Consider the following 17485-nt stretch of genomic DNA (forward strand, 5'->3'; position numbering starts at 1 on the left):
CAGAAGCACTGAGAGATGATGGGTAAGATTTTCAAAAGCAATGAAGTGTCTTAAGGAGCCCATTTGAAATTTTTGCCTGATATGGCTAAAAGTAATATTTATAGGATCAGAAGAAAAAGAATGATGAGATCTCTCTGAAGATACAAAGCCTGAAACAAAGAAAGACCAAGCATAACTAACCGGGATAATTAGTGCACTCTCTGGGCCTTACCTCCAGTTCACGTTTTTAGATAGTCACCAAAGCTCTACCCTGAAAAGTTACTACATGAAGTTAGTCATGCCACTATCCCATTTCCTATGTGTATTCAAACTAAGATCTGCTGGCTATTGAGACTCATTTCTTCCTCGTATTAGTTCTGTAGTTACGGAGCGTAACCTGCACCCCGGTCTTCTCCGAAGCTTAGTAAACAATTCCGATGCTACGCTTAAACCTGCTCAAACCCACTGAAAACGCATGGCCCAGGCAGTACCGAATCCCTAATTCGGAACAGCACGACCTGAATACTGGCAATGCCTAAAACAGTAAGAAGCTATTTAGACTTTCAAAGTCCAGGTTAAGATAAAAGGCCTAGCAGTTATGAAGACCACCCCTCCCTCTTTTTAAAATTAAACTTATAAGTTTATTCCATTCCATTATACATGGAAATCAAATTGTGAAAAATAACGCAGCCCCACAACACCAAATCGCCACACTTAGAGCACTACTTTAATTTAAACTGCAGTGGATCCATGTGTGGTTTCAGCTGTCCAGGTGCACAGCCCACCTACCAGAAATAAAGCAGTACTGAGATAATTGGAAGCCTGGCTGGATGGAGACCACAGAAAGAAGATGAGTTACCAGGTCAGTCATTTTTGCCCTGTGCTGGAGGTAGATGAAGAAGAGCAATAGTCTTGGCAGCCAAACCTAAGCATCATTAGCATCTGGCAGGCTTAAAATCACAGTGCAGAATGCCATCACAGCATGCCGACTTCCCTCATGCTGCACCTGCATTGGCACAGAGAAGATGCAGCCCTATGTGCATAATGTTACCTTCTGATTCACTGGCTTTCAGAACTAGGAGTGTTTGAGCAAGTTGTGATTGCCATGATTGTTTTATTCCATTTTATTCTCAACACTTGGTACATACATCCTTCAGCTAGTTCATTTTTAAATCACTTCAGTACTTAAACTGTCACACTTTATGCATAATCTGACACCATAGACTCATAGTTTGAATATTTCGGTTCTATTACTTTTAATTCTGTGCCAGTTAATCATGTTTTATTTAAAGGTAAAATGTTAATCTTCTGGTGTTAAAAATCATCATACTTTACCTTTTTATGGCTGCATATTAAAATAAGGCTACTTGCCAATTACCTCGAGCCCTCTTCCCAGGATTAGGATGGTAAATTGACAACAGGTCAGCCCAGACTCTGCAGTACAACGCTCTGCTCTATTCTACGTGCTGCAAATGGGCTCTTCACGCTCCATGGCCTCTGCTAACGGCAAGGCTTGGCAACTGACAGCCCACTCAGGTTGGTCTGATTTCAATCCCGGAAAAAAATGTTTATAAAGAAGCAGCTTGCTAGAAATAGCCAACGATAACCTTGTTACAACCACAGTTAGTAGCTCAAAAGGAACGGTTACTTGATTAGTTGATGGAGATGATGGTTCTCTGCAAGTCTCTTTTGGGGATTGTTGAAAAGAACAGAACTGAAGCAAATAGATGTGAAGGGGGATGAGGGGTTATGCTACTGAAGAATAATTACCCTTGTACTTAGGCAGAAGGCAGAGCAGGGTGGCACCTGGAAAGCTAACTGGTTCAGAAGTGTGAGTTTTCATAGGCAGCAACCTGAACCTACTATACAGTTACAGCTCTGACCCCACCGCAAAAATCAAGCACTATATTGCAGGCTGTTCTTGGCAGTGATCTTGTCCTCAGGTTTCCCTGAAAAGTAGCTACCAAATCATCAACTTTTATATAAAAGAAGATTCCACGAATCCAGAACTCAGAGTATATATATCCAGTTTGCTCAGGGATCTCTAGGCATGAAATACCCATTCTGCTCCAATTCATCAAGCTTCAGCCCCCCACCACTATATTCAGTTCCCTGTTTAAGACTCATTTCTTCCACAACGAGTATGTTTTATATATATGAAATAATATACATACACAGATATATACACACACACACACACATGCATAGTATTTTTATATATAAAACAGGTTTTTATACACACTGCGTGTACACATGTACATTTGCGCACACATGTATTATATTTACACCCTATAAAAGTTTATCTATACACACCCTATAAAACATGTTTCATACATATATTTTATAGGGTGTATACAATACATGTGTGCACATGTACATGTATGTGTATACACACACAGTACATAAAAACCAGTTTGACACATTCCTTTCCCTGGCCTTTTCTTTAACCTAGAATGTTTGTTGGAGGCTTTTAAAGATCATGTATTGTCTTCATCTTTTACATGACCTACCACATTATTTAAGTGCCAGCAATGAATAAGGACAACACACAAACATTACTCCTTGCACTGGCCTGGGAGAAAGGACAGTGGTATTCCCATCTAAAAGTAGGAAAATAGGAGAGAGAGGAAAAAAAGAAAAAAAACACTCATTCACCAAACATCACACACAGTAACTTAGTGACAGATCACACAAGCGAGCTCAAAGAAGTTTTTGGTTTCCCTAATCATGCTTGTTCAGCTAGGCCATGTGTGCCTCAACCTCCTATAAGAGCTTGCTACTTGCTGCTCCTATCCCAATAACTACACATTTTAGAGGCAGAAATCTTTGGTCGAGCCTTGTCAGACTATTTACAGGCAAAGGTACACAGACCTTCCAGTCATCTTTCAATAGCTTGGTGACAATTTCCATCCTCACCGTGAGGTAAACGGAGAGCTTGCGAGGAATACATAGGCCTTTCTTTTTTCTTTTTTAAATAAAGGAAAAGAACGAGAATGGTCTTTTATTCCAAAAGTCATCGGATCATTCAGAACTGTCTCTACTGACACTCACTCCCTGCCAGGGTTGCCAACTGTCAGTAAATTTCCTGTCAGTAAAAAATAAAAATAAATCAAGCTAAAAATGACTAAAGGAGTTTGGGGGTTTTTTTTCGGGTTTTTTGTTTTGTTTTGACCAACTTTACTGACGGTTGTCAATGAAAGCATTGAACACCTGCAGCCTGACTGAAGCATCAACAGGCTGAACGCAGCATCACCACCTGGTATCCACGCAGGAGCACAGCACCCTGCAGGGAGCATTCTCTCAGCTATGTGCTGCTGCTGCATCCCAGGCTGCCTGTAATACTGATGGGTCACAGGTAGGCTTCTTTAGGGGTCTGTGCTGGGATGGGGAGGGAGGGGCCACAGCACACACAAAATCATCACTGCAGTCAAGCAGAGCTGACAACACCATTTTTTCTTTTTTTTACTGAGGACCAAGCTTTATATTTATTTATGTTTTTACTATAGTTGCTATTAAACCCCTAAATTTGAACTCGGCTCTTCCAACTAGGGCCTGGGAGCAGGGCAGAGCTGGCAGAAGAGTTATGTAAAACATGTATGAGTAAAAAAGTTTGGCTGTTAGTAAAAAGGTTGTAGAATTGTTTTTATTTTTTTTACTAACAAAGTTATTGGGTTGACAACCCTGCTCTCTGAACTATCATATATTGCCATGCTTTTACATCGTAAGGCCCGATACAAAACTCTTTGAATCTTTACTTAATTAAACCAGTGATATAAATAATAATCACCATGTTTTCGTTAGTGATAGCCCTTATACCTAGAAACACCAAGCTAACAGTGCTATACCAGTTAAAAATACACGATTCCAAATGCACTTTTGTTGACATATCTTCCACCCTACAGCCTCTCTCCATGCTGGGCAGTGATCAGGAAAGTGAACTCAAAGCCTGCTAAACAACTGCTTAAATTGACAATGTGCTTTATTCACCAGAAATGAGCTGACACACAAGATGGTTCTATTGCTAGGTACCATTTCCTCCACAGGGACCAGGCAATTCCTGCTCTCCATAAGCAAGGTATTTATGACCGCATCCTGAGGTGGTGAGAGTGAAGTTTCACTTCACACAACTATTTAGAGTGAGACAAACTATATCTAAAAAGTGCAGATATGCTTTCCCCCCCCCCCCCTTTGCAGTTCAGGGAAGGGGGAGGGAAAAGGATCTCTGATTTGTATATTAAAGCACAAGCATCTGTCCTACTGATGATATTCTAGGGAAGCACATTAGCATAAAATTTAACGATGTCAAATAAGTGGATGTGAAATAGGGACTGCGTAAAGACACTATTTCCAAGTCTGACAGAAACATCACTGTTTAGAAATGCAAATGAAACCATTATGTTCAATAATTATATGAAAATATGAACAGTTCAGCATGTTTTCCAGCCCTGATGGCGGTTAATGGGATGTACGCTTATGTAAATAACTACTATTAAAGCTAATGCTGAAAAAAACTAATAAATTCATACTAAAGCAACTGATTTAGTACGCTTTTAAACCCCAGCAGTGCTCACTTATTAGAAAGGAGTGCATTCTTATGTTTAGAACTCATTACTGTTACAAGTCACTGCAACTCCATCAATTACCATGCATTAATGAAAATGGGACATATACAAAAAAAATTATTGCCTCTCAGCAGTTTTCTTTAAAGACAAAATATAGGGGTATTACCATCATGGGGCCTTGAGGGGAACTTATCCGCAACATAATCTTTATTACTACAACTGTGCTCTCTGTGCTATAACCCTGGGGTATTTTTTGTCCCAAGGAGGGCTAACCTTTATGTAAAGCTGTTCATGTGTTTGCAAGGAGAGCGGCTATGTTAACACCAATAAAAATAAAGATTTTCATGATTAAAAAGGCATTTTTTTTTTTTAAACTGAAATTTGTGCCGGCACGTTAACTGCAATTCATGGACAGGGAAAGAAAAATTAACTTTTCTGAAGCCAAAATGCAAAGGGGTAATGAAAACCCAACTGAATATAAAAAAGGTACAGATGGTAGAGTTCTCTCATGCCAATCCCACCCAGAGTTTTGCATATACACTTTTAAGGACCTCCTGGAGAACCATGGACTTAGACTTCCCAAGGACATCACGTATTTTAATCTGGCTATTTGTTCCAATTACTTAACGTTTTCCAAAAGATTTTTAACCTTATTTAAACATCACCACCGTAGTGGGCAACAAAATCAAGTCAAGCTGTCACAGCAACATATCAACTACAGAATCCCTCTGGAAACTAAAAGCTGAGATTTAGCCAATGCCTTTAATATTCCACAACTATCCCGTCATTTTCTTAACGTCCTCAGAAAAGGAAGTGTTACCATGGCACTTACTAGATGGTAGGAAGCCCAGAACAGCTGAAGGTGTCTTCCCATTAGCCTGTGGTGACTCAACCCATTTAAAAATGAAGGCCAGGGGCTGGATATTTCCATGGTTCTCCGTGGGAGAAAACAGCAGTGCCCACATGAAACCCCAAGGACCAGCTCATCTGCACTTAGCCCATTGCAGGACTGGGCACACAGCCATATGCTAAAACAAAGGGCCATGCTATAAGGCAGTAGTACTCAACTTGTGGACTGGATCAGGCCCGCAAAGTCATGTCATCTGGCCCACAGGGCTTCCCCCATGTCAAGAAATTAGGTGGCCGTTGACCAAAGGACATGGGCTCACATGCCAGATCACACTGGCACACAGGGCTGTGCCATCAGCACACAAGGTCTAGCCCATAGACTGGGTCAATGCTACTCATCTGGCCCCTAGGGCCTGCCAGGGTCAAGCACCAGTGGTATAAGGCTATGGCTCAGAAGCACACAGCTAAAACAATGATAGACTGAACTGTAGCAAGAGAAAAAAAAAGAAGAAAAAATATTCTTTCCATCTAGCCTGAACTGAGAGGGTTGCAAATTGGTACCTCCTCACCAGCAGGTCATCAAATCCACTAACTGGACCAAAGTTAAGTAAATGTTACAAGCAAGTACAACATGCTCACCACAGACCCAAGATGCAAAAAAAACAAAACAAAACAAAACAAAAAAAAGGCTGTTCCTGACCTGGAGAATTAAGGAAACTAAAAGACAAAAACAAGACAAGGCACCGAGACACCCAGAAGATGCCAGCATACAATAGCAAACTAATTTGTTCACCCTTGCAAGGCTAACAGGCATAATGACAATCACAATCACTATGAGAAACAGTTAGGGGGAAAAAAAATAGATCTGATTGCTTTCACTGAATCCCTGTGTCGAAAGGGAGGGATAAAGTGTTTTGCTATCTAGGACCATTAAAACTATTTCATGAACGAAGGCCATTCTAAGGTTAAAAACAGTAAGACAAATTTGCTACTGATTAATAATAAAGCCATTCATTTTATTCTTCAAATTTAAAGTAATTACAAGCCAGAGTATGGCAAATGGATTTAGCTGAAGCCATTACGTCAGAAGAATCCTTTAAAGAAGAACAATAATTTAAAAGACTAAACTGAATAATGAACTCTCCTGAACAACAATTATTATGAGATTGATTTATTGAAAGTGCATTTAATCATGCAAGAAATGTTTAAACTTTCCAAAATAGTTTGGGGAGACAAAAAAAAAAAAAAAACACACAATAGCAGAGTCAGCCCAATGTGCTCATTATGGTTGAGGAGCTAAAGCAGAGAGAGAATTCATTTAGTTTGGAACGATAAAGTACATCAATTTCTCTGAATCCACATTTCTAGTCAATTTGTTACAGTACAGACTGCAACAATTAATGATCCCATTTACCACTTGTGTCTCCTTTCAGGAGGCCTCAGTCATTTCTTCCATTTGGATTCGAATGTCATCATGCAGAATATAACTCATAAAAATCCACCCAGGGAGCCCACAAGTCTAGATCCAGACATTTCAGGAGTATTAAAACAAAAAAAGTAATAGTTGACCAAGCAAGTAGACCAGTCAATCTGTGTACCTCTGAGGAGAAACTTAATTATGAAACTAGAATACAGTTTACAGATGGGCATACTTTTGGTCTTATTAGTGGCTTAGAAAATTAGAGAATGGCTGTGCCCACAACATGACTCGCCTGCTGTATGAAGATAAAAAGGGGTCCACACACCTCTTACAAAAAGGGCATTATACTGCCCATGCGCCATGGGACAACAACCTACTGATACAGTATGAAGAGTCATGGTCTTCCGCCATCGACACATGCTGTCTGTAGCATCAACCTTGTATGTCACCTCAAACGTACAGACCACTTGAAGCAAATCAGACCCATGCAGCCAATGTTCAGATGCTAGTAGCTCCACCACTGGAGGAGAGGTAATGAAGAGTTAATTGTAACCTATGCAGCAGCCGTTGGATGGGGAAGGCTCTTCTCCTCCCCAAAAACACACACAAAAAAGTATTCCACAAATTTTAGTGTGAATCCTAAAGCCAGCCACTCAAAACTATGCCTATGAATTTAAACAGGATAATCTCACATGCAACCTGTACATGAAACATTAAACATATCTCCAACACATTTCAGTAGAAGTTGTACGACTAAAACCCCACACGGTTTGTATTTTTACCCCATAAAGCCTGCTTTAGACAGCTAAAAGTCATTATTTAAACTTCCAGTGTTGTGAAAGCAAAGCTATACACAACAGCTCTACACTAAAGCGCCAGATGAATAGATTAAATTAACGCCAAAAGTTCAGCTGTAAAGCATTTTCCAACTTCTGATACAGTTGAACACTTAATGTTATTTTAATGTAGGCTTCACCTGAGATTACTTTAGGAGTTCATAAAAATTTAAACACACACATTATTTACCCAATACTCCTTGACTGATTTACATTTAAGAAGTTTCTAATTACATATATTATTTAGCTGATTCTGCCATTCTTGTCTAGCATTGGGACTTTTTAATAAGCTGAGCTTTTATCCAGTAGCCCACAAGGGTTCCTTGGAAACATCCACTACTGGGAAGCCTATAATATGACCATAGGAACCACCTTCAAAGACTGAGGCACTAGGAGAAATTGAAAGTGAACAGTGAATTACTAATGGGGCATTACTTTCCATACACACATACATGCACGCAAGCACTATTTTCCAGTTACCAAACACAAACGCATAGCAGCGCACCCCTACACCAGGAAGCAAGGAGGCGAAAGAAAAACTGCAGCACTGCACACCAGACCCTATGATACGCTCTGTTGACTTAAGAAACCGAAACAGGGTTTAAAAAAAATAATAATTCCCAGATAATCTGCAACCCTGGATTTGAACCTCAGCATTACAAGACCTGGACAGACTAAAGAAAACCCTGACATCAGGTTTTACTCTGACTATCACTCTTAAATCAGCTTCTAAAGAGCCAGCAAGGAAAGTCGCTCTCAAGTAATAAAAATGCCCATATGGAAAAAACCTAATAAAGTCTAAAATAATACAGAGAAGGGCAACAAGGATGTTCAGTAGTATGATGGAGCTCCATACGAGGACAGACTCAAGAGGCTAGGCCTATTTAGTTTAGAGGAGAGATGCTTGAGGAAGGACATAAGACATTACAAAACGTTAAACAGTGAAGAGAAAGTAAATAGGGATTTAGAATACACCGTCTTTCACTATATGAGAACTAGGGCTCATAACACAAAACTAGAAGGCAGTAAGTTTAAAACTAACTAAAGGAAGTTCTCTCTCACATCATGTGTAATTAAAGTGTGAAAAAGAACTCACTGCCACAAGATGCTGCAGTAGCTGACAGTTTAACCAGGTTCAAAAAGGGGCTGGACAAAGGCTTGGATGAAAGACACATGAGTAGCTATTGAGCATGGGAGTTAGGGAGTCAGCCTCTAAATCAGAACTAGACCTTACTAGAATCAGCCTCCTAGACCTTAAATGCTGGAGGCTGCAAGTGGCAGAGGAACAGTGATAAAACCCTGGTCATATCCTGTGTTCTCTCTCCCTTTCAGCATCTGCTGTCTGCCACTGTGACATAAGCAAGATGGACCTGTGATCTGACCCAGTAAATGGCAGTTCTTGTATACGAAAAATGTGAGGGATGTTAGCATAAAGTTCAACATCAGATTTCTTCTGTGTCAGACAGTGTTATAGTCAAGGCCAAGGTATGCAGAAATAGGGGCATGAAACAAGGATCTTAAACTGTCTCCAGACACAAAAAATATCTAGTCTGCCTTTTGGAAGTGCTGAGCCGTGACAGCGTCCACTGAATTCCCATGATCAGCAGATTCACTTCCTTCTGTTTCAAGCCTTTTTCCTTTTGCGCCTTGAATCTTTTTCCTAAAAGGCCAGGTAGAGAGTAAAATGAGTACACACTGGAGACCCGCAGCATGAATTTCAGGAAGGCAAGGTAAGAGGACCTGACTCAGATGCATATGCAGAGCTACACGAGAAATCTGCACAGGCAACGATTAGAGCTACACACTCACATCAGGCAGTCTCAGCTGATAAGTTAACTGACCACTTGCAATAATGGTCACTGGAGATGCAAGCAATCAAAGGGCTGGAAGAGACCTCATGAGGTCATCTAGTCCAAGCCCCGCTCAAGGCAGCATCATCCCTGACTGATCCTTCCCATGGGTTTATTGCCCCCGTGTCTGCCTTTTCCAGCACTGCCCTCCTCCCCACTCAACCCCCTCTCTGCCTCTCCCTTCTGCTTCTGTATTCAAAATGTATCTCTCCCTCTTTCTTATGTACAGCCTGATACACATCCTTTTGCACCATCTGCTGAAATAAGCTTCAACCCACAGAAGCTTGTAATACACACAAACATCACCTCTACTTTTGTTAGTCAGTGGGCGCATCTATATGTGCAATTAATGCAGAGCAATAACCTCCGTAGCTTATTGCTCCCAGGCACGCCGTGGTGCACCCGGTAGCAATAAACTTTGGAGTTTATTGCTAGTTGCACGTGCGCCCAGGATCACAGCACGTTGAGCCAAGTTGGAGCAGCCCTGGCTGGCAGGGGGCTCTGGGGATGAGCCTGCCAGTCTGGGGCTGCTCCCCCTAGCTCAATGTGCTGCAGAGGAGCTGGCTGGGGCACAAGGGTGCTTCAGCACAAAGCTAACCAGCAGGCAACCCCTGCACTGAAGCACAAGCATGCCCCAGCCAGCCAGGTTGACATCTACGCAGGCAGCCTAATAGGGGTGTACTTGTAGATGCTGCAACATTTACTGCGCAGATCATTAGTCTACTGCGCAATAAACATCTCATATAGATGCACCCAGTAAGGAGCAAACCTACCCTGCCTTCTACTAAACCTTTCCATCCAAGTGTTTGTCCATCCTACTCTTAAATACTTCCAAGGATAGAAACACCGCAACTTCTCCAGGCAAACTTTTCCAGTGCTCAATTACCCTCAGAGTTAGAAAGTTCTTCCAAATATGTAACCTAAAATTTCCCTCCTTGTAATTTCAGGCCAATATTTCTTGTCCCAATCCCTGCACCCACAGAAAAATAGTTTATTACCAACCTCTTTATAACCTCCCTTCAGGTATTTACTATTTGATAAAGAATTATCAAATCATTACTCAGTCTTCTCTTCTCCATGGTATTCTCCACCTGTTCCTTTCTTTTTACGTCATGTTTCCTAGACCTCTCATCATTTGTGTTGCTCTCCACTGGATACAGCATTCCAGGTGAGGCTTCACCAGCATTGAACAGAGCAGAAAAATGACTCCTTTTGATGCTCCTGTTAACACAAGTCAGTATGCTGGTGGCTTGCTTTGCAGCACTAGCACGCATTTGACTCCTACTCACCTCACTGTGCACTATAACCCCCAGATCCTTCCCTGCAATACTGCAACCTAGCCATTCATTTCCCAACCTGTCTTTGTGGACTTCATTGTGCAGTGCTTCACACTTGTCCATACTGAATTACATGCTGTTGTTATCTTTAAGCCATATTTCCAAGTTTACCAGGATCGGTCTGAATCCAGCTATCCTCTGGAGTGTTACCTGACCCATCTGGAGTGATATGCCAACTGCCTAAGTGACAGTTCGGTCACATCCTGCTGCTTGTTAGGACCAAAAGGACTTCTTAAAAAAAAATCAAAAGGATTGGCAATTAAATGCATTGACCCTGCCTTCATTAGCATTAGTCTCCGAGTTGGTAGGAACACACAATTTTGTGTGGGATTATAAGAACCTGACAAATGAAAGTGTCAGAGTCCATTTATTTTTCTTTTATCTGAGAAAGTGAAAGCCTGACTCCAGTTTAGAGAAGCATGCCCAATGCAGGGGGAGAGAATGAAATGCCAAACTCCGATCCCAGCTTTGCCACAAATCCACTGTTTGGCCTTCAATGATTCACTTAACTTCTTTGCTTCTTTCCTTAACTGCTTGCTCCTGCTGTAACAGAGTTAAGTCTGTAATTATCTATGCAACACATTTGTAATGAAGAACTTTCCACATGTAAAGCCTATGGAAGTAAGTGCACAGTTATGAGTGCATCAGAAACCTTGCCTTATTAAAGGCTTTTCAGATGATGCTATACTAGATTCTATTAAACCTTTCATCAAGTTAATATTTTACACCTCACCTTAACTAAAAATGTTTCTACAGCAATAAAATATTGATGGTAAATTGCCTATTAAACTTGCATGGAACTAAGCAGTAAGTGAAAAAAAAAAATCTTAAGCAGTTACAGTATTAAAAGCCACATGTAGACAGAATTAGCGATAATTTTAGATTAGCAGATTTAATATCGCCTGGGATTTGCTATGTGAATTTGGTTGCTTAAAATATTCTACTTTAAAATAATTCCAGGTGCAAGAGATATAAACCCAGGTATACTCCCAACATAAAATAATTTAATGGAGATTTGTAGGACAGGTGGGCAACACTATTTTGCATAAATAGCAAACTATGTCTGCAATTTAACCAAAACAACCCCCTCTCCCCAAAGAAATCATTTTAGAAGGGAAGAATTATTGTCAAGAAACATTCTTCTTACAATCTAGAACTTGGAAATAGTTCATCATAGAAAAGCCTCTTTTCCCCATCATCTGACAACCTCTTACATCAACCTGCACCATATCTCATGAGGCTGCCTGGCCTCCATGTCTGGTGATGAGCAATATCCAAAGGAAATATCATTTTTAACCAGAACCAGTAGGGGAGACCAAGGAGAAACATGCACAGTTTTTGGAAGTCTTGCAATAGGAACCAGGCTTATTTCTTACTGGAAGAATTATAAGTGCACATTTTTCTATTGCACAGATCTGTCCAACTGGCAGCCCATGGACTGCATGAGGCCTGTGAGGGGTTAAATTCTGCTCCCCACCCCCCAGGTGCTGCTTCCCCCATTGCTCTAGCTGCTCAGGCTCCCCCTCCCTCCAGTTTCCCCTTTCTGCCCCTACTGACAGAGCCTCCAGCGCAGGGAGGAAGCTCACACCTGGGAAGCTAAGAGCAAGGCAGGGCGCCTAGGTACAGAAGCAGTGGGGAGGCACAAGAGAAGCAGTGGTGGAGGGAAGGGGGGGACATACTACAGAAGGAGACATGGGCAACAGCAGCAGGGGAGCACATGGGGCAGCAAGACAGGGCACATGGAAACGTCTAGCCCCCGACACCCATGGCCCCTACTGGCGTGGCCTGAGGGGTGTGCAACCCCCAGCCACCTAGAAGCTAGACAGACCTGCTCTAAGGTGATTATCATCACCACAGTATCTGCACATTCAAAAGGTGAAATGCCTTTAAAAAAAAAAAATAAAGACATTTATCATATCTGTAATTCCGCAGCATCTTAAATGAGATCATATTTGGGATTTTAATGAAGTGACAGCAAGCATCTGTGGCACTCTGCTTGAAAAGAAACGAGACAACCTCCCCAGCCAGCAGGTTTCAAAGACTATGGAAGTTTTCCCCTAATTGGGTGAGGAGAAGGATCTGCCCACTGCAACTTGTTGAGAGACCTTAGTTTATCATTATGAGGCAGTTTTAAGTAGAGGTGCACCAATATATTGGTCCACACTGTATTGGCACCGATGCAAGGAACACTGACATTATCAGCAATTGGGTTTTTAGGGCTGATATGGCAGATAACGTCTCCGATAAATGCTGCGTGCACACGCACAGCTGCAGCATGCACATGGCCAGGAGTGCAGCCAGGCAGCTTGGAGAGCAGCATCTGGCCAAGAAGTGTGTGGGGGGCGCAGATCGAGGCCCCCAAGGTGAGAGAAGGCGTGGGGCTGGGACTGGGGCTGCACAGCCAGGTGGGGAGGAGTGGGACACAGGACAGAGCTGCGGCTTGTCCAGGGGGCAGAGGGGGCTGGAAGGGGGGGGCTGCTCCTGCCCCAGCACACAAGCCCAGAGGAGGCAGGGGAGCACATGCCCCCAGATCTGTGCGTGGGGCAAGGGCAGGCTGACACTGGGCACTCGGGGTCAGAGGCTGCACCCGGTTGTTCCTGGAGGAAGCTGGGCCTAAGCTGTGCTCGGGGCAGGCAGGGCTGGCGGCAGTGGCGCTGGGAAGGGACCTATGGTGGGGGCTACAGCATATATTGGGGTGGCTGTAGCCCATTGCATAGCCCTCTTCCCCCCGCACCCACCCCGGCCCCCACATACCTCCCCCAGACTGCATGCTATGACAGGAGCCACTCCCCACTCACTTCATGCCCCCCAGACGAGCCATGGCTCCATCTTGTGCCCTGACCTGTCTGTGCAGCGACTGCCCCTGCACCAATCCCAGCCCCACTCCCTCCCTCACCATGGGGGCCTTGATCTGCACACCCCCCCCCCCCCCATATCCCTTCCCCCCAACACACTTACCAGGCAGATGCTGCTCTCCAAGCTGCCAGGCTACATATCAGCAGTCAGACTGGTATCAGCCTATAGGGCTGGTTAATAATCAGCCATCGGTATCAGCCCAAAACATCTTTATCGGTGCACCCCTAGTTTTAAGTGCCGTGTTGAATACAATGGTTTGTTAGTAGAGAGTTAATTACATTAAGGTTTGTTTTTTTTCAAAAAATAATAAAAATAAAATGAAATCAGTCAAACTGAGACTAAAAGACTCAAGAGCTTTTCTTTAAATTACTAGAGTACTAGTACCACATATGCAAATGAACTCTTTGTATATGAACAGGGCTTCAAGATGTATTGCTTTACTTGTAAAATAGCAAAAATCTGTATTCAACTTCAGTAAGTCATTTCTCCAGCTCCTTGGCACTGGGACAGACTTCAAGAGATCTGAAATTAACTGATCAGAGGCACGTAAAGAATCTTGAATCACTCATGTATGATGGATAAGTGTTCCTGTAGTTAAATTATATTGTTTTAAATTATATTCTTGTTTTATGTTTCCAGGTTTTAGAGAGTTTTATGTAGTGTAAAATCGCATGTATTAACCTTCTGCCATCTTTGCCAGACTCGTCCCGAAAAAGATATTTATGAGCGAGCAGTACATTCCTGACAAGGTAAAAAAACAAAGCAAAACAAGTAATGAAGGAGCATAGTTCCTTCTCAGGGGCTGAGAACAATTCAGTAGTGTTAATGGAAGTTGCATGGGTATATATTCCAATTGTGGAGTTAAAAACAACAACAACAAAATCTCCCCAAATCCTGACCCCAATGAAGTCAGTGCAAAATTACAGGCACTAGGTCCAGTGAAGCCATGTCCCAACTTAGGTTAACCTTTTTGAAACTGCCTTACATTTTATGGCTCTTCAGAAATACCTGTGTCCGACTATTTCCCTAGAACCGCGGCACATTCAGCAAATCGTCTCAACATGTATATGATTTAGCCGAATGTTAAATAGAGTTTCTTCTATCAATATTAATGCCACTGTATAAAATAAGCCCTCTCTCAAATTCCCTACTGGGATCATTCATTAGCCTAACAGAATAAAACCAGAAAGCCAACAGTATAAGTACTGAGATTTGGGAGACAGTATGAGACAGGCCAGGACACCAACACATTTCAAGGATCTGTCACATTATGCTCAGCTAAGGCTATGATCCCTGGATCCTGCTCCATCCACCTACATAGATTATATCCCCGGATCAAGGCCCAAATGTATTTCTGTTTTTGAACTGGGTACAAGCTGCAACGTTTGATAAAGTTGCTCTCTGTCGGTATGAACTGGCTCAGAACTCCTGATTTAAAAGCATTTCCCTCTGCCCCTGCCCCACCCATGCCTTCAGCATAAATTCTCTCCCCCCATGGTCACTGAAAGCAGCCCAACCCCATGCAAAAGGCACTTCAGACCTCAATTATGGCAACATAACAGGATTAAAGGGGGGGGGAATCTATAACCATATTTTAATGCATAAATTCCTTATTGTCGTTTTTAGTTGACAAATATCTATTTCATAGCAAAACAACATCACAGGAACAGCTGGATGGCAGTTTCAAGCTCAAATGAACCAGCAGCACATGCTGACAAGTCATCTCTCTGATTGCCTTTGAATGGCAGCACATGCAGATTTATTCTCTGCTATAAATTAGAACAATTATTTCTCTGTAGTTCACTTTTTATTTCAGACAGCGAGCCCCACCACACTTTTTTGGAAAAAAAAAAAAAAAGGATATCTTCCCTTTCCTTGATGATGAGCTCATTCTGCTCCTCTAGCTGTCTGATCTTCTTCTCGAATGACTCCTGTTCGGCTTTCAGTCGCTCCTCTGTCACTTCCTTTTCCTCACTAACCCTGAAAGGATAAGAGAAAAGCAAAGGCCTCGTCAGAGCAAAAGAGAGAGAGAGATGCCCTTGGCCACAGTGCCAATAGCTGTGGCTTCCAGAGAAAACAGAGCTGTTTCCTAGCCCCACCAGCCACAATCCACTTCTTTCATGTATAAAGGGCACGTTACTATGTAGTAAAATGTATATGTGACTTTATGCAAGAAATCTTTTCAAGCAGATGAGCTTCACAAGGAAATGTTTATGTGAAGGACCTGCACAGGGATGACAAAATAAAGACCATAGCCTGCTATTACTTTGGCACAGGCTGGGGCCTTGTAACCAAAAGGAAGTCTCAGTGGGCCCCATATAAGTATTGGGAGGAAGGGTTGGGGCGGGGGGGGGATGTCTGAACCACTTAGTACAAACTAGGAGGTGGAGTATTCAAAAGCATAGTGAGGAAAAAAAAGCCCTCAGCACTTTTCAACTTATTATAAACAGCAAAACAATGCTTTAAATTAAATCTGGCCAATGAAATAGTGTTTAGATGCACCAGATTTTCTTCAAGTCTTTTAACATTATATACTGCATAACGCAATTTCACTTTTTGCCTTGGCCCTGGCATTCTACATCTTGCCGCTCGGGATAAATAACTGGACTGCGATTAAAAGATGACAGTGTAAGCAAGGTTTACAATGATAATTTATTTTTCAGTTCAAAAGCAGACTCCAAAGACAAGAATAAAAAGGAAATTATTCTGGCATCATGTAGGCTGAAATCCATTACCCACAGACTATTCCAAAACAGCTCAGGCTGCACTAAAAATGGGGCTGGGAAGTCTTGGATCTCAGAACGCTGTTCATTCAGTGTGGAACGACAGACAGCGCCAGGGATAACATTCTGCACTCATATCATTTCTTTTGCTCAAGGTCTCAAAAGGCAGGTAAGAAAGCCAAGCAGCTGGTCAGCTTTTGGCTTTCATTCTTCAGAAGGATCGTATGGGGTAGGTGGTTAAATAGTGGGGGCCTTGAAACAAATCAGAAGAGTTAGTTCGTCAGATCTGGAGAAATCTGAACTAGGTGCCACCACCCTCGGGACAACCTGAGAGGCATGGAGAGGTTTCTACTGTTCTAGCGAAAGAGCCGCAAAAATCTCCAATTGGGTCAGCTGTCGCTGAGAAAGGAAAAAAAAAAAAACTCACAGGTCACGATGATATAGGTGCCAGCCCATCCTGACACCATGCCTAACACAGCCATTACACAGAAAGGGAAGGACTTGGCCGGAAGGGCTGATGCTGACATTCCTGCACTGCTCTCCAAACCCAGCAGCAGGGAATCGAGGGAAAGGATCCAAACTTGTACAGTAGGACAAGAATGCTCCGGAGCTTGCTATTACCATATTTGCCCAAATACAAGGTGACTTTGAATTTATGATGAAAATGTATTATCATTTTCCATGTACAGAACCTAATTATTGCTTCTGGCAGCACAGGGTAGGAACGGCTCTTGGGCTCTCCCTGCACCCAGATCAGGTAGGACACCGTCCTTCCCAACAGCTCTGGTGAGTGGTCCCATACTCAATTCTAGGATAAGGCTTTGTTTTCCCCATGTTCAATAGGGAAAGGGGGAGGAGGGCTCATCTTGGAATTGGGTAAATGCAGTCATTGAGATATATATATATATATATTTTTAATCATACCAAAAAAATGACTGTGGCATCAAAACATGACAGCCACCAAGGGGCTGTGCCCCATTCTCCTGGTTGAACACAATTCTACACATTGGCAGTGTTCATCAATCCAAGCCCTCAAATACGAGGCCAGATCAAAAGGGAATGCAGGCATAAGT

At 42.4% G+C, this 17485-nt stretch overlaps 1 protein-coding gene across 2 annotated transcripts in view; it reads right to left on the reverse strand.

Moving 5' to 3' along the window:
- Window positions 1-15264: 15264 nt before the first annotated feature.
- The window catches only part of LOC102376087 (protein hinderin-like), a 19110-nt gene continuing 16889 nt past the window's right edge, over window positions 15265-17485 (reverse strand). For both annotated transcript variants that reach the window (XM_025194853.1, XM_025194855.1), the window contains one exon: window positions 15265-15669. In XM_025194853.1, the coding sequence (XP_025050638.1) occupies window positions 15459-15669 (211 nt within the window). In that variant the 3' untranslated portion in view covers window positions 15265-15458. The remainder of the gene's footprint in view (window positions 15670-17485) is intronic.

The sequence above is a fragment of the Alligator sinensis genome, unplaced genomic scaffold, assembly GCF_000455745.1.
Source record: "Alligator sinensis unplaced genomic scaffold, ASM45574v1 scaffold1225_1, whole genome shotgun sequence".
NCBI lineage: Eukaryota > Metazoa > Chordata > Crocodylia > Alligatoridae > Alligator > Alligator sinensis.